We start from the raw sequence: 18,183 nt of genomic DNA, 5'->3' as shown, positions 1-18,183 counted from the left end.
TGTATGAAAAGTGAATTTACTCTGTAAATCTTCACCCAAATCCTAATAAAAAAAAAAAATTCTAATCCAAGGTCGCTATAGCTCTTCTTCCTTAACCAAGACCAAAGTAATCAAAGATTCCAATTATCCTGATCAAAAGGAGGAAAGTGCTAAACAGAATTTCTAGATCCATGGATGCTGGATAAACTCCTGAAACTACTGCCCTGAGATAATCTTTAAACCTTAAATGGAAAATACTTCCTGAAGTCTTCTTAAAACCAAACAATAGTTCAGCTTAACTAATAAAGAATGTCTGTCCGTGGATTGCTCTCTTTTGTCATTGTTAGGTGCCATCAAGTCAGTTCTGACTCATGGCAACCCCATGTACAACTGAACGAAACGCTGCCTGGTCCTGCACCATCCTCGCAGTCATTGCTATGTCTGAGCCCACTGTTGTGGCCAATGTGTCAGTCCCTCTCTTTGTCACTGATCCTCTGCTTTATGAAACACCATGTCCTTCTTCAGGGACTGGTCCCTCCTGATAATACGTCCAAAGTACATGAGATGAAGTCTTGCCATCCTGGCTTCTAAGGAGCATTCTGGCTGTTCTTCTTCTAAAACAGGTTGGTTTGTTCTTCTGACCGTCCATTCAATATTTGTCACAAACACCGTAATTCAAAGGCATAAATTCTTTGGTCTTCCTTATTCATTGTCCAGCTTTTGTATGTATATGAGGTGACTGAAAATACCATGGCTTGAGTCAGGCACACCTTATTCCTCAAAGTGACATCTTTGCTTTGTAACACTTCAAAGAGGTCTTTTGCAGCAGATTTGCCCAATAATAAAACTTATCATTTGAGTTCTTGACTGCTGCTTCCATGGCTATTGACTGTGGATCCAAGTACAATGAAATCCTTGACAACTCCGTCATTTTCTCCTGTGATCTTTTAAAATCTATCTATCTGGGATCCAATTGACAATGTTGTTGTTGTTGTTGTTAGGTGCTGTGGAGTCGTTTCCAACTCATAGTGACCATGCACAGCAGAACAAAATACTTCCCAGTCCTGCACCAGTTCCATGATCCCTGCTATACTTGAGCCCATCATTGCAGCCACCGTGTCAATCCATCTCATTGAAGGCCTCCTTCTCTTTCGTCGACCCTCCACCCTACCAAGCATGACAACCTTCTCCAGGGAATAGTCCCTTCTGACAACATGACCAAAATAGGTAAGACAAAGTTTGGCCATTCTCGCTTCCAAGGAGCATTTCGGGTGCACTTCCTCCAGGACAGATCGGTTAGTTCTTTTAGCAGTCCACAGTACTTTCAGTATTCTTCGCCAGCACCACAGCTCAAAAGCATCAATTCTTCTTCAATTGACAATAACAACTCCAAAGATTAGATAGGAAACTTATGGGACAGTGAGTTGCTGTTTATGGGGGATGAACAATTTGGGAAAAGGAGGGTGAGGATGGTTGCATGACTTGAAGAATGTAATCAATGTCACTGAATTATACATGGAGAAACCGTTAAATTGGTATATATTCTTCTGTGAATGTTCTCAACAACAACAACAAAAATAAAATAAATTCTATTTTAAAAAATGTCATCAAATATGGTGGCCTGGGAGCCTAAAGAAAGGGCTACAACCAAACTGGAGGGAAATGTTTTCTTCTATCATTTCCAAGAGTAGAGAACTAGCTTCTAACGGGTGGTTTTGGCATTTCTACAGAGTACAGGATAGCTACGGAATATTCACTATGCACCAGTTTCTTAAGATGCCAAGTAGGGTCCACAGAAATTCCACCAGTCTTGTCCTCCTCTGTACTCCTACATTTCTGAATCATCTAGCACACACTACCATGCTCCCAGCCTGGCTGGGATGTAATTAAGGGATAATGTATCCAGGAGGGAGGAGAGAGTGACAAGTGCCTCTCAGGGGTGATGAAATGCTGCAGGGAAGTTGAATGGATTCTCTCAGTGCAAGCTTATTCCAATGCCATGGAGTCTTTTTTTGATGATACAATAACCTTTCTAAGATACAAAGCAAGGCAGCCCTAAGCTGACATTTCCATGTCTCCTTGTCCCTCTAGGGAATGGAGAATTGAACCTACTGTACCCTGGGGAGGAGCTCTGGTGGTGCTGTGGTGAAAGCATTGGGTTGCTAACCCAAAAGTCGGTGGTTTGAACCCACTATCCACACCATAGGAGAAAGATGAGGCAATCCGCTTCCATAAAAATTTACAGCCTTGGAAACACTACAGGGCAGTTCTATTCTGTCCTATAGGGTCGCTATGAGTCAGAATCGACTCAATGGCAGTGGGATAGTAGGTAGCATGCTGAGGATGCTGGTGGGTGTCTTCTCTGGGAGGGGAACTTGGCCTGAGTTCGTATTTAAGGAATGGGGATAGAAAACAAGGAGCAAGTTCAGGAAAGATTGTTGTTGTTGTTGTTGTTATGTGCCTTTGAGTCAGGAAAGATTAAGTGGGGGGAAATGAAAGTGTACCTTGCAAATCTTGAAAAGAAGAGGCAACTTTCTGTGTGGATGCTTGGCTATACTTCTCATTGTCATTTCTGACCTTGACAAACTACTCATTTAGAAGTCCCTGGATGGTGCAGATGGTTAGTGCTCAGCTGCTCACACTGAAAGTTTGGTGGTTTGAGTTCACCCAGAGGCACCTTGGAAGAAAGGCCTGGCAACCCACTTCCAAAAAATAAGCCACTGAATACACTACAGAGCACAGTTTCACATAGAGGTGCCAGTCAGAACTGACGACACCTGGCAGTAAACCAAATCTTCTGGTTTTCATTCCCTCTTTGTCATCTGGAAAGGTGGGGGTAGGAAGAGTTTGGATTTGGTGAGCTCTGATGTTCTTTGCGTTTCATCCCACACGTGTCATACAGAGAGAGTAGGCGAGGAGCTGAGGGAACAAGAACTCTCAGGCACTGCTGGTACCATTTTGGGAAAAAAAAAATAGCAGTAGAAAGAAGACTAGACATCACTTGTGACCCAGTAATTTCAATTTTAGGTTTATTCCTTTGGGAAACATTCACACATGTACACAAAGAGATACAGACAAAAAATATTTCACAGCACAGTGTTTGTAAGAGCAAAAGTTAGGGGAAAAATGTTAGCTAAATAAACATCTATTAGTAGGGAAGTGGACAAATGGTATATGGCCAAGTCACACAAAGGAATACTATGTTGTTGTTGTTGTTATGTGCCGTCGAGTCAGCCCTGACTCATAGCGACCCCTCCTTGGATTTCCGAGGCAGTATCACTACGGAAGTAGGATTGCCCAACCTTCCTTCCAAGGAATACTATATAACAGTTAAAAGGAACAGCAAAGCTCTCTATAAACCAGTACTGACATTTCTATAACATATGCTGTTAAGGAGTGCTGGCTAAATCTGCAAAAATTTCTTGTCATTGAAAAAGAAAAATGAGTAAAACTTAGTGTCACATATTGAGTTTACTGAGTTAATAAAATGCATGACTCTGTAGTAACACTGAAGGAGTCCTGGAGTACAATGGCCAAGGGCTCACTGCTATCCAAAATGCTGGTGGTTCAGAACCACCCAGCAGGTCCATGGGATAAAGACCTGGTGATCTGCTTCCGTGAAGATTACAGCCAAGAACAAGATATGGGGTAGTTCTACTCTGCCATGTGGCGTCACTAAGAAAGATTAACTAGATGGCACCCAACAGCAGCATAGTAATAAACAAAAATCATACTACTGAGTGAAACACAAGCAAAGTGCCGTATAACATACAGAGTGTGAAATAATTTATGTAAAGGGGATTCTGTAAAATAATGTCACCCAGTGTGCAAAGATACACATATGAGTATGCAAAACCTGAGGATTTGGAAGGAAGAACACACATAAGTTCATGACAATGGCATCTGAGAGGCAAGACAGAGGTCTGTGGCTACACAATGGGGATAAGGACACTTCAACTTATTTCATATTAGTTTGTTTCCTTTATATAAAAAAGAAAAAAAGAAAGAAAAAAAAAACCCAAACACCTCAAAACCAACAACAAATGTTAACAACAAAATATCATTTTCAGATGGTGGGGGAAGGAGCTTTTTATAGCATTCTTTTCTGCATTTAAAAAAATCTCAGAATAAGAGTAGAAGGGCTGTGTATGCACAGGGAGACAGCTCAGGGGGCAGGAGTGCATGGGAGGGAAGGACACAGGGAAGAGGTGGCTATGGGGAGGAAGTGGGAGGAGAGCTGTTGCATTGCAGAAGACTGCAGTCAATGTCATGAGAAAATGTGTATGTGAACTGCTGTATGGAAGATGAATTTGCTCTGTAAACTTTCACCTAAATCATAATTTAAAAAAAAAAAATCTCAGAATAAGTCAAAGTTGGGAGCAGCAATGCCCTAGGTAGGTGTATGGTAACAGTGCTTCTTCCTGCAGGTGAAGGGTCAGGAGGCACTGGAGGTGACACTGAGAAAATGAGGCAGTCTAACCCATGAAGGTCTCTATGGTGTAGCTCTGTGCTGTCCAATATGGTAGCCACACACACAAAAAAAGAAAACAAACCCATTGCTGTCGAGTTGATTCCAACTCACAGCAACCCAATAGTACAGAGTAGAATTGCCCCATAGGGTTTCCAAGGCTGTAAACCTTTATGGAAGCAAAGCCCAAACCAAATCCATTGTCATCAATTGTTTTCAACTCACAGCAACCCTAGAGAACAGAGTAGAATTGCCCTATAGGATTTCCAAGGCTATAAATCTTTACAGAAGCAGAGTGCTTCATCTTTCTTCTATGGAGTGGCTGGTAAATTCAGACTGCTGACCTTTTGGTTAGCAGCCAAATGCCTTACCCATGGCACCACCAGAACTCCTTAGGTAGCCACCAGCCACATGCAACTACTGAATTTAAATGTAAATTAATTAAAATTACATATTGAATTTTGTACTCCATTACACTGGCCATGTTTCACCAGCTAAGTAGCCCCATGTGGAGAGCAGCTACAGTATGGGCCATGCAGATCTAGATCATGTCTATCACTGAGGTCAAGTGTACTGGATTGAGGTGGTCCAGAGAGAAATACCTGTCTTCTAAGCAACTAGAACACTTTTGGTCCTACTGTGCTCTTCCTATTATGTCTTCTGCACATAGAAAAACTAAGATACTGACTAGAAGCTATTTTTAATTTCTGGAAGTATTTTATCCACTATGGTCTTAAATTATGATTATGACCAAAGCAACAGGTACTTGTTCAAGAGTCTTTGATCCATAATGCTTATTTGCTATAAATTGGCCTCTGATCACTGCTTTTGCTGTGTCCCAAAGATTTTGGTATGTTGTGTTTTCATTCTCATTCGATTCAAGGAATTTTTTAATTTCATTATTTATTTCTTATGTTACCCAGTCATTCTTAAGGAGGGTGTTGTTCAGTTTCCATGTGTTTGCTCCTTTTTCATTGATCTTCCTATTGTGATTTCTAATTTTATAGCACTGTGATCTGAAAACATGCTTTGCAGTATTTCATTGTTTTTAAATTTGTTAAGGCTTGCTTTATAGCCTATCATATGGTCTATCATGGAGAATGTTCCATGTGCACTGGAAAAGAATGTTGTATATTGTCCTGTTGTTGGGTGAAGTGCTCTACAGATGTCTATGAGATCAAGTTGGTGGATTGTATTATTTAGCTCTTCTGCGTCTTTGTTGAGTTTCTTTCCAATTGTTCTATCTTTCATTGAAAGTGGCGTATTAAAGTCTCCTACGTTGACTGTGGAGTCATCTATTTGCCTTTTCAATTCTGGTATTCAATTTGATTCAAGTCTGATTTATGTATTTCTGGGCTCTTTCATTGGGTCCACAGATATTTATTATGGTTATATCTTCTTGTTCAATTGATCCTTTAATCATTACATAATGTCCTTCCTTGTCTCATTTGATTCAAGTCTGATTTATGTATTTTGGGGCTCTTTCATTGGGTCCACAGATATTTATTATATCTTTTTGTTCAATTTATTCTTTAATCATTACATAATGTCCTTCTTGGTTGGAAATTTTTTTTTTTCCATGTTTTATATATACCACCCCATTGCCTTCTCGCTTGCATGGTTTCTGTGAGAAATCAGAGCTTATTCTTATTGGGTGTCCTCTGTAAGTAACCTTTCACTTTTCCCATGCTGCTTTCAGGATTCTTTGTCTTTTGTTTTGATGAGCTGATGATGATATGTCTTGGTGATTTTCTTTTGGGGGTCTATCTGTTCGGGGTTCATTGGACTTCCTGAATGGATATATTCTCATCTTTCATCAAATCAGGGAAGTTCTCTTCCCAAAAATCTTGGGCAATTTTCTCAGTGGTTTTCTTTTTCTCTTCCTGTTCTGGAAATCTGCTTACACATAGGTTACTCCTTTTGATGATATCTCACATGAACTGTAGTCTTTCTTCATTTTGTTTTGATCTTTTTTTCTAATTGATGCCTTTCCAAAGAAGTATCCAGGTATTTGTCTTGAATCTCATTAACTGTCTTCCATTGATTCCATTCTACTCCTTTGCCCTTTCAATGTGTTATCTGTTTCTGAAAATTTAGTATTAATCTTCTGGATTCTATCTGTAGATCTTGAATCATTTCTAATTTTTCATTTATTTTGTCATGTTTTTCTTGTATTTTCTTCCAAAACTCTTGTAGGGTTTTGTCTGTGTTTTCCTTGATTTGTCTCTCCATACTTTGAAGACACCTAAGTATAATTCTTCTGAATTTCTTATCAGTGAGTTCCAATGCTGTTTCTTCCTCAGGGATTTGTTCTGAGTTTGTATCCTGCTCCCTTGTTTCCACTGCTTGATCTTGCTTCTTTGTATGGACTGTGATGGTCTATTGTCTCCAAGACATTGTGACATTGTTGTATTTAGATCTCTGATAACTACTGTGAAGAGTAGTTAAGGGTGAGTCAGGCTCTTCTTAGTGGGCATTTATTGTTGGTCAGTGGACAAAGAAGTGATGGCTGTCACTCAGTAAGTGGAGCTACAGGAGGTGTGGGTGTAGTTGTATCATATGGGCCTGGTTGCTGTCTCCCACTCAAGCAGACAAAAACAACATTCATAAAACCATCAAAAAAGTAAAGGCAAGCAGACAGAAAACACATCGCATAAACATACAGGAATAATCACCAAAAAGATAAAAGGAAAAAAAAAAAAAGGAAAGGCAATAAATGAGAGAAAATATTTAAAGAAATACTTTAAAAAGCCAAAAGAAATATGAATAGAAAAAGGCAGGGGAAAAAACCCTGTGATATCTGGGGAGGGGAAAATAAGAGAAAAGAGGTAGCACAGGAGAATAATTAAGGGAAAAATGCAAAAAGAAAAACAAGGAATGGGGAGAACCACAAGAAAGAAAAAAAATGGGAACCAGGAAAAGGGAAGAGAGAAAAAGCTGAAAACCAGAACCTGCAAAGGAAAGGAGAAAGAATAATAATAAAAAGGATGAAAATAATAATAATTATTATTTTAAAATAAACACACACATACTAACTAACTAAAAAAAAATATATATATAGGTGGGGTAGGGCACAACACCCAGGCTCTGTCAGAGCACACAGACTGGGATGGAATTCTTGCCAGCCCAGAAAGTGGGTGGAAGTGAAGGATGGCTGAACCTCTGTTCACCGAGAGGGCGTGGGGTATAAGAGTAATAAGCAGAATATCGCACTTTCCCAGTCCTCGGCGTCCAGTATGTTCTTGCAGTCCCTGGCAAGTGGAGCCTACTCTTAGGGCCCTGGAATCTGAGAGAATGCTGTCGCTTTAAATATCCAAAATGGTTGAACCACTTGTAAACATTCAAAATGGCTGCACCCTCCATACAGGCACAAGTCCACAGCTTACCCAGTCTCCCTCTTTGCTGCTTCTCCTTTTATTCACCCGGCACCAGTGCAGTCCTCCATGTAGCCCCTGGCTATCAGGGCTAATTTTCAGGTTAATTCTCAGGTCCTAGTACATCCAAGATGTCCATGCCATCAGGATTGCTGACAGACCACAGCTCCATATGTCTCCTTTTTTGTTGTCTTCGTGCAAGTTCTACTACTAGTTGGAGTTTAGTCCACTTCTGTATACTTCCTTTCAAAGCTCACGGATCCAGGATTATTTTCTGTATCTGTGTTCATTGGTTCCCCTTTTCTTGGTTGAAGAGGGTCTGTGTAGGTTGTCTGTCTATTCTGCCATCTTGCTGGAACCTGATCCATGATGTTTAGAAAGAGATCTAGCAATTAAACTTATAGTTAGACGAACATGTTTCATTTCCCACAAATTTAGGAAGATAGGCTGAGGAACAATGAAAGCATTAACCCAATGAAACTCAGACTTTGGATGCGATGATTTCCCAAGAGACTTTGTCTCTTACCTGTACACAGTATGAGGGATGTATACCTCCCTGATCAGGAATTCCAAGATCTCTTTGTGTGGACATGTTTGGTTTTCGGAAAATGGTCTCACTGGCAACATTTCAGGAGTCCGACAGTAGTTGAGTGTCTCTGGAGCTGAAGAAATTTCCAGTCTAAGCAAGCCTAAGGGGATAAACAGGATGTTTCAGTAAAGAAACTGCCATGTTACAAGGGAATTGGGAAAGGTTGCTGTACTCTGTATTCTATGAGATTAAGTATAGGCTGGGGGATTGTGAGAGTTTTGGAATTGCCAGGTATTTTCCTATAGTTTGCGGAAATGCATGTCATGGCCATGTTGGGGCTTTGGTTTCTATAAATCAGAAAGTAAGACATCGTAAAATGAGCAGGATGGAGTTGACCATCATTAACATCTCTTCTGGAACTGACACTCTATAACGGTGTGGTAGTTAAGGTTGTGTGTCAAGTTGGCTGGGCTGTGGTTTTAAATGGCTGGGCAGCTGGATGTAGTTACTCCCCATGATGAGACTGATGTGGTATAATCACCTCCATGGTAGAATCTGCTGTGAGAAGTTAATTAGTTGCCTTCAGGGTGTGGCCTGCTTCCAGTATATAAGCAGCAGCTTTGAGAAAGTTCTCTAGCTTTTTGGCACATCTGGATCCTGCATTTGGCCAAGTGTTCATCTCCAGTTCCTAGACTTGAACCAGTGGCTACTCTTGTTGCCCTCCAATCTTGGGATTGTTCCAGGACTTGAACTAGTGGTCTGCTGTGTTGCCTGATCTTGGGACTGTGCTATTTTATCTGCCAACCTTGGGTTCATCAGCCTCAGTATCTAGCAGCTGCCTGAGTTAGGAGATGCCTCTAGCTCCAAAGGGCCTAGAATGAGAGGCAGAGCTGAAGCCAAGGCCGAGCACCCAATCCCCTAGAGCTGGCATGCTGAATTTGGACTTCTAGCCTTCTAAACTGTAAGAGAATAAATTCCCGTTTGTTAAGCCATCCACATGTGGTATTTCTGTTATAGCTGCACTAGAGAAATAAGATAAATGGCGCACACTTATGTAGCTTCCATGCTTTTAAGCATTAAAAATTGGCAGTTTTCAAACTGAGTTCCCTGGTCCCCTAGAGTACTGCAGAAGTGTCTCAGGAGCCACTGAGCTGAGGTTGAGGAGAGTGTCCTCACCTTCTACCTGAGAACCTGAATTTTACTTATTTATGTTGATAAGAGCATTCCATATAATATCTCACTTGAGAAATATCTCACACAGGGGCTGGCCATGAGTCAGAACCAACACAATGACAGCTAGTTTAGTTTTCTGGTTGTTGTTCAAACAAATGGTTTGATCTGAGAGCCCTGATCTAAAGCATGGTCTTTATTGACAGAAACAATCTTTAAAAAAAAAAACGAAAACAGAAAACATTAATAGATTTGTTGAAAATGTAGACCATGTCATATTCTTCACCAATAAAGCAAAATCCCTTATTTCACTTTGCAGACATGATTTTATCAGTTTCAGCAGGAGACACGTAACATGTCTAATCCTCCAAGGTTCTGGTATGGTGGTAGAAGATAAAGATCAGTGCCCTCACCTGGAATTGACTTGACTCTTCTCTGCAAGGATGAAGGCATTTTGTAGTCAGCTAGAAACCTGAAGGAGTCTTCCTTGCTCAGGCGATCTCTCTCCTGCTAAGGACAGTGTGAGTTAAGGTTGTGTGTCATCTTGGCTGGGCCTGGTTGAGTGGTCGGGCAGCTGATGGTAGTTATTCCCCATGATGAGACTGGCAATCAACTCCATGGTGGGATCTACCATAATTAGCTGAGTAGCTGCTTTAGGGATGTGGTCTGCCTCCTGTAATATAAGCAGCAGCTTTGGGAATGGACTTTAATTTATGGCACGCCTAAACTCTGCATGTAGCTGAGTAGCTGTTCAGCAGTCTGCCATGCTCTGCTGATCTTGGGACTTTCAATGGACTTGAATTAGTGGCCTGCTGTGTTGTTTGGTAACATTGGGACTGTGCCTTTTTACTTGTCAACCTTGGGCTTAGCCGCCTCAGCAGCCAGCAGCTAAGTGAAGAAAAGCCTCCAGCTTCAGTGGACCAGGAGCAGGAGGCAAAGCTGAAGTCCAAGGTTGAGGGGCTTTCACCCAGCCCGTAGAGCTGGCACTTTGAACTCAGACTTAAAGCCTCCAAACTGTAAAAGAATAAACTCTGTTTGTTAAAGCCATTCTATTTGTGGTATATTCCTGTCAGAGTGGCACTAGGTAACCAAAACAGATGGCATGTTAGTGTAGACAAGCCAGGGACTCCTGAGTTACGGGCCAGCAGTGTCTGGGAAATCTTTTATCTTTAAGTTGTTTTCTAACCTGTCTTTCATAGATACTAGAATTGCAGGCAATTCTGAAATCATTTAATTCAGCCTCTTGTCAAATATTCCTTCTCTACCCCTCCCAACCTGCCGTCATCCAGCTTCTCATATGCCATTTCACTTCCAACAACCCAGGGAGCAAGCACCATTATCCCTTTGCAGATAATGACCTTGAGGCTTTGCTGCAAGCACCAGCCCCTCTCTCTGAATCACTACCTATACCACTTCTTAGAAATCCAGCACCCCTGCCAGATGGAGCCAAGTCCAGACACAATATACGTGGAGAGGTACTTGTTTGAAAAACCTGTTAATGATCATGGTGGTGGTTTTGAAGCTGGATCCAACCTCATTTTCCTCTAAGGACAGAGCTTGCTCAGAAAGCCTTCTGGATTGAGACAAAGTCTTTTGCTCACCCAAGGGAGAGCTTCTCCCTTCCATTCTACAGCATGCCCTTCTGTTTGAGAACACAAGTAACACAAGTTACTCCCTTCACCATAGAGACCAGGACCAGCTGCCGTTGAATCAACTCAGACACATGGCAACCCCGTGTGTGTCAGAGGAGAACTGTGCTCCATGGAGTTTTCATAGCTGTTTTCCTCAGATTGCCAGGCCTTTCTTCCAAGGCACCTCTGGGTGAACTAGAATCTCCAGCCTTTCAGTTAGCAGCCAAGTGCATTAACCATTTGCACCATCCAGGGACTCTTTTTATCATATATTGAATAAATTTAAAAAAAAAAAAAAAAACAGTACCATTGAGTTGATTCCAATGCACAGTGACCCTACAGGACAGAGTAGAACTGTCCCCATAGGGTTCCCAAGGCTGTGAATCTTTATGGAAGCAGACTGTCTCATCTTTCTCCTACAGAGTGGCAGGTGGGTTTGAACCACCAACCTTTTGGTTAGCAGATGAATGCCTTAACCATTGTGTCACCAGAACTCCTAGTATTATATATATGAGGTACATTTTAAGTCATTGAGAAGGAGCCCTGATGGCACAGTGGTTAAGTATTCAGCTGCTAACCAAAAGGTCATCAATTTGAACCCACCAGCTGCTCTGCAGTAGAACGATAAGGCACTCTGATTCTATAAAGACTACAGCCTTGGAAACCCTATGAGGCAGTTCTACTCTGTCCTGTAGGATCGCTGTGAGTTGGAAATGATTCACCAGCACACAGTAACAGCAAATAAGCCACTGAACAAGTACGGTGAATATGGCTACACTGTTTTGAGTTACATTTCCTCCACTGGTCCGTGCCTTTCCTAGCCCTCCTATTGGAGTCCCTGGTGCCCTCCTCCTGTATGTCTAAGCATCTAATTCTACTCTGACCAGAGTGGAAAGGCCAGGAGCAGCCACAGTTCTTCCCACATGGAGATCAGGGTAGACCAGATGCCATCAGAGTTCAGTCAGAGCCAGACAAAGTCTACAGAGATATTTTATTTAGTTAGCACCGTATTTGCTTTTGCTTTATTTTTACATTTGAATTCCATTGGGAGAGGCCTGTACTCAGATGCCCCTACAGGCATTTGGGATTATGAGCCAAATAGGCCAGCTTTCCTCTGCTCCCACTATGCGGACCAGGCAGCAGAAGAGAGTCCCTGTCTTGGTCAACCCACCCAATGGGGGACAGAATCCTGAATCACACCCTGATACTCTGGTCTGGGACCCCATACTCTGCTTTGCTGTTTCTTATCCCCCTTTGGAATGTATCTTGTTGCTTTTATACTGTAGCTCAATAGGGTTCTATTGTGATTGGTCAAACTCCTTACCACTCTAATCCTGCAAGTCACTTCCCTGAGTACTCTCTTACCCTTGTCTTGCCAGGATGCTGAACTGAATCTTCTTGTCACAGTGCCCACCCAAACTTGGCACGCTGCCCCACCATCATACACTGCATCTTCTGATTGCTTCTGAAGAACCAGCCTCTGTAGGTGGGTTCATTTATCCTGGAGCTGCTTCCCCTTCCTCCCACCCTGCCTGTTCCTGAGGTCCCAGCATGCCCTGTGCCTAAACTCACCCTACTTATGGTGGCTTCTAAGCTTTATGCTTAGTGGTTTCAAATAAGGCTACATGGGTTGACACAGCCGACATTAAAAAAAAAAAGTGTGATGAAGATCAGAGTACAATAAAGTGAGCTTTGCTATTGATAAATCAGAAACAACCCATGGATTCTGACTGGTAACTAACCAAAAGATTGGAAGCTTGAGTCTACCCAAAGGTGCCTTGGAAGAAAGGCTGGTGATCTACATCTGAAAAATCAGCATTGAAAAGTCTGTGGAGCACAATCTTACTCTGACAGACACGGGGCTAGCCATGAGCTGGAATCAACTCAACAGCAATTGGTTTTACAGGTTTCAATTATGTAACAATAACTCCAAAATAGGAACAAACCAAAAAAATCCAAACTCACTGCCATTGAGTCAATTCTGACTCATAGTGACCCTGTAAGACAGAGCAGAACTGCCCTGCAGGGTTTCCAAGGCTGTAACTCTTTACAGAAGCAGACTGCCTCATCTTTCTTCTGTGAAGTATCTGGTGGGCACAAACCATTGACTTTTTGGTTAGCAGCCAAATGCTTTAACCACTGCACCACCAGAGCTCCTTAGAATAGCAGCAGCAATAACACATTACCCTTTCCACAACTTCCCCACTAACTGCAGCATTTCTGAAGTGGCAGAGCTAAGGAATGCCTGAGAAATGGGAACCTAGAAATAAATATTTGCTGGATACACAGATACTTAGGAAAACACAAACTCTACCATAGGTGGTGGGCAGAGTCTACCTGACAATTCTGGAAACCTGCAGTAGTTCTGCACCCAAACTGCAAAGGAAGTGAAGGATTCTGATGGAAGGAGTGGTGAAAAAGAAAGAAATATGCTAAAGATGTCAGAACAGTAACAAGATATTCTTTTTTACACCCACTCTCTTTATTGCACTTGGCAAAATAAACATTGAGGGACTGAAAATTGTGCCCAGAAGCCGAGTTTTGCATTTTGAGAAAAATCCTTGAGACAGTTGGCTTTTGATGTGTTTAGGTGTCAGCCGTGGTGCCTTTGTTTAACCCACTGGTTACTAGATTTTCTTGTTATTTTCAAGAATTTTATTTTTGTGAGGAGTGGCTATGAAAAATTAAGTTTTTTGAAGTGTCAATCAATCCAGAACATTCCATCAAAAATCTTACTGTAAGAGGAGCGTATATTTAAGCTCCACAAATGTTCACAACTGTTCTGCAGACTGCTGTCTGATCAAGCACGTGTAATTCAGTTAGAACCCTATTTTATCCTGTCTATCTCCTTCTCACTCCTCCCGCCCTCACCTCCCAAAACACTAAACCAGTCACCACCAAGTAGAGCCTGACTCATGGTGACCTCATGTGTGTCAGGGCAGAACCAGGCTCCCCAGGGCTCCAAGGCTGAGTTTTAATAGTAAATCACCAGGCCTTTCTTCCAGGTGGACTTGAACCTCCACCTTTCAGTTAGCAGCCTGGTGTGTTAACCGTTGCACCACCCAGGGACTCTACTGCTCCCACAGCCCCAGCAGTTGACCTTGGAGTTGGTATGAAGGCTGAAAACCTTACCAATTGTGGCCTGCACATTGGTTACCTCCCTGTGAAAGGTGGAGATGTTGAAGAAGCTGTTTAAGCTTATGGGAACCCAGGCAAAGGGCATCTGGTATTTCCCTAAATGTTGGCAGAAGGACTCTGCTTGAAATTTTAGTTTTTCAATCTTGTCTTTACTCTAGAGAAAAATGGAAAAAGATCATTTAAAAAAAAAAAAAAAAAAAAAAGCAATGCAGTATCAACCCCAAGTCTATAGCTTCTGACATGGATAAGACAGCCATCTCTGAACTCCTCTGGTAGTGCAATAGTTAAGCACTCAACTGCTAACCAAAAGCTCGGTGGTTTGAACCCACCCAGTGGCTTTATGGGAGAAAGCCCTGGTGATCTGCTCCCATCGTGAGTACAGCCTAGAGAACCCTATGGGGCAGTTCTAACTCTGTAACCCATGGGGTTGCTATGAGTCCGAATGGGCTCCATGGCATCTCACAACAAAAGCAAGCAATGAAATAAGCCAACACAGAAAACAAGACTCGACTAGGCCAGATGCCTAGCGGACAAGGAAAGATTTAAGAAAAAAAAACAAAAAAACCCACAGGAGCATTTAGAGAGAGGCTATATTCAATTAGCATAGTGGCTAAGGCACTTGACTGCTAACCAGAAGGCTGGCGGTTCAAACCCGCCAGCCACTCCTCGGAAAGAAGATGGGGCAATCTACTTCTGTAGTGATACTGTCTTGGAAACCCAAGGAGGGGTCGCTATGAGTCGGGTCCGACTTGACAGCACATAACAACAACAACAACAACAACAATATTCAATTAATAAATTACACCTTCAACTTAAAAAATAAAAAAAATCCAAGGCTTTTTATCTCAGCTAATCAATGAGTGCTTCTTATGGGGGTTAGCGATGTGATGTGGATTCACCAGGGGACAGGGGGACTCTGAGGCTAAAAAGGTAACATTTATCAAGCTCCCAGGCTAACCTGGTTGTGACAGTTAGAGTTGCGTGTCAACTTGGCTGGACCACAATTCTGTGTGGTTCAAGCAGCTGTGATGTGGGTTATTCCCATGATGAGATCAGATGTATACATTTTGAGCAGCCAATCAGTTGAAAGAGAGTTTCCCTAGGGGTGTGGCCTGCTTCCAATATATTTATGGACATCCTGGGAAAAAGAGACACTCTTCTGTGGATCAGAATCCTGTTGTTCTGCCTACAACTGCCCATGACCAAACAATCCACCATTTGGTCTGGTGATCTTGGATTCATCATTCATTGGAGTCAACAGCCCACAACCTTGAGCTCATCAGCCCCTGCAGCTACATGAGTTGGGAAAAGGCTCCAGCTTGAGGTTGGATCCAAGAACTTGAGACTTGCCAGCTTCTATAAGTGTGTAAGCCATTTTCCTAAGATAAATTTCTCTCTATATATATATATATAAGCTTTACTGGTTTTGTTTCTCTAGAGAACCCAGCCTAACACATTTGGTACCAAGAGTGGTTCTAGAGAGACAAAATCATAAGGATGGGCTTCCTAAATTGGTTCTCACCAATTGTGTTTTTGTTCTCCAATATTTTTAATCATAAAGGCACTGGTGACTCTGCCTTCATTAGTAAAGAAGTCCCTGTTAATCTGTGATGTGAGGTGACAACATTAATATGCAAAATAGCACCACCAATAGATAAAGTATTTTTGAGAAGTGAAGCTCTGGGTGATCGCATATTTGATATATTCTGCAATTCTGTCAGCATGAAGAGTATAAGGAAGCTGGCTGGTCAGTCCTACTTACACTAGACAAAGTGGTAAAAGAGCGAGATGAGCTCAGGGCTGCTGAGTCACAGCTCAAGCTCCACATAAAAGAACTCAATGTTTCCAGTTGTGCTCTGAAAGAAAGCCTTATTTCTTCTAGTAACAGAGCTGATATTGCCCAAAACCAAACCCAGATTCTTATTGTAAGGGTGGCTGAATTACAACACCAATTGAATTGCCAGCCCAGAATGGTGTCTGAAGTTAAAGTGAGAGCACTGATTGAGAACAAATTGGATCCTGAAACCTGGAATGGGGACATATGGGAAGACAGTCAGGAAGATGAGGATATGGAACCTGTAAATTCATTGAATCCCTCCCATCTGAAGGGATTACCATAAAACCATTATCCCCTCCACCTGTTGGATGGCATTAACCCAACTGTTCCTGCTGAATCATTGTCTGAAGTAGATGCCATGGAAGACATTGCTGAATGTTCTCAGAAACTGTCCCAACCACCCATTGTTGTTGCTAGACCTATAACAAGAGAGCCTCAAAAGGCAAAATACACAGTGTGACTGAGGAGGTGGTATGGTACACCCAAAAAGAGCTACTTGATTTTGCTAACATGTACAGACAGAAACCTGAAGAATATGTATGGGAATGGCTACTAAGGGTGTGAGATAATGGTGCCCACTAAGTACAGATTCTTCATTCAATGTTCCAGCTTGAGAGGTTAGGAAAGGATCTAATTGTTTATTTGCTTGGCTTACTAAAGCATGGATTATACAGTGGCCTACCTTAAGTCAAGTTGAAGTACCAGAACTACCTTGGTATAATGTAGAAGAAGGTATTCAGAGGCTTACGGACATTGGCCTGTTAGAATGGATTTATCAGATTAGAGCCCTAGAGCCAGAAATGGAGTCCAGAAGACATGCCTTTCACCAGTATGGTGAGGAATAAATTTGTGAAGGGAGCTCCAGCATCCTTGAATACTGCTGTGATTGCTACTTTATGTAAGCCGGATTTGACAGTGAGAACTGCCCTAATCAAACTAAGACACTTAATTACGATGGGGCTGATTGGACCCTGAATAGTAGGAGCCAAGTGGCAGCAGTTAATTGACAAAGACAAGGTGGGTGTGGTTACCATAATGGACAGAAAAGTCAAAACAGTAATCAGAATACTCTGACTCATGCGGAATTATGGCATTGGCTACTTAGGCATGGTATTCCTAGGAGTGAAATACATGGCAACCCTACTAAATATTTACTTGATCTGTATAGACAGAAGAATTCTAGGTCACATGAACAGCAGTCTAGGTTGAATGGCCAGAATACAGAGTCAGGCCTCTCAAACAATTCCCAGACTCGAGTCAGTTTACAGATCCACAGCCCTTTGAATGATGGGGAGGCTGGGTCCCCTTGAGGAAGGACCCCACTACGTTGCAAAAACTTTATAATGTCTATCTTTTTCCCAGCCTTCCCCAAAGGGATCAGAGGCCTTTTACAAGAGTTCACTGGGGAAAAGAAAATAATAGGACTTTTTGGGGATTACTGGACACTGGCTCTGAACTGACACTAACTCCAGGAGAACCAAAGCATCACTGTGACTCATTAGTCAGAGTGGGGGCATATGGAGGTCAAGTCATTGATGAAGTCTTAGCTAAGGTTCATCTCATAGTGAGTCCCCAAACCCATCTTGTAGTGATTTTCCCAGTTCCAGAATGCATAATTGCAATAGATATACTGAGCAATTCGCAGAATTCCCACATTGGGTCCCTGACATGTGCAGTAAGGGCTATTACGGCAAGTGTGGTGGTTACGTTTCTGGGTTAACTTGGCTGGGCCTGGCTGAGTGGCTGAGCAGTTGGTGGTAGTTATTCCCCATGATGAACTGGCAATCAACTCCATGGTGGGACCTACCACAAGCAGCTGAGGAGCTGCTTTAGGGATGTGGTCTGCTTCCTGTATATAAGAAGCAGCTTTGGGAATGGTCTCTAGTTTATGACACACTTGAACCCTGAATGTAGCTGTGTCACTATGCAGCAGACTGCCAAGCTCTGCTGACGTTGGGACTTAAAATGGACTTGAGTTAATGGCCTGCCATGTGGTTTGGTAACATCAAGACTGTGCCATTTTATTTGTCAACCTTGGGCCTGTTAGCCTCAGCATC

At 42.2% G+C, this 18,183-nt stretch overlaps 1 protein-coding gene across 1 annotated transcript in view; it reads right to left on the bottom strand.

The window, feature by feature from the left end:
• DOCK8 (dedicator of cytokinesis 8) overlaps positions 1-16,880 on the bottom strand; it is a 193,688-nt gene extending 176,808 nt beyond the window's left edge. Inside the window, 5 exon segments of the mRNA XM_042782993.1 lie at positions 8,348-8,510; positions 9,934-10,027; positions 11,000-11,139; positions 14,284-14,443; positions 16,875-16,880. Of these exon segments, the coding sequence (XP_042638927.1) occupies positions 8,348-8,510; positions 9,934-10,027; positions 11,000-11,139; positions 14,284-14,443; positions 16,875-16,880 (563 nt within the window).
• Between the last annotated feature and the right edge of the window lie 1,303 nt (positions 16,881-18,183).

This window comes from Orycteropus afer, unplaced genomic scaffold (genome assembly GCF_000298275.1).
Source record: "Orycteropus afer afer isolate SDZICR_OR568_19922 unplaced genomic scaffold, OryAfe1.0 scaffold00569, whole genome shotgun sequence".
Classification (NCBI taxonomy): Eukaryota; Metazoa; Chordata; class Mammalia; order Tubulidentata; family Orycteropodidae; genus Orycteropus; species Orycteropus afer.
This window is presented reverse-complemented; position numbering and strand designations above follow the sequence as displayed.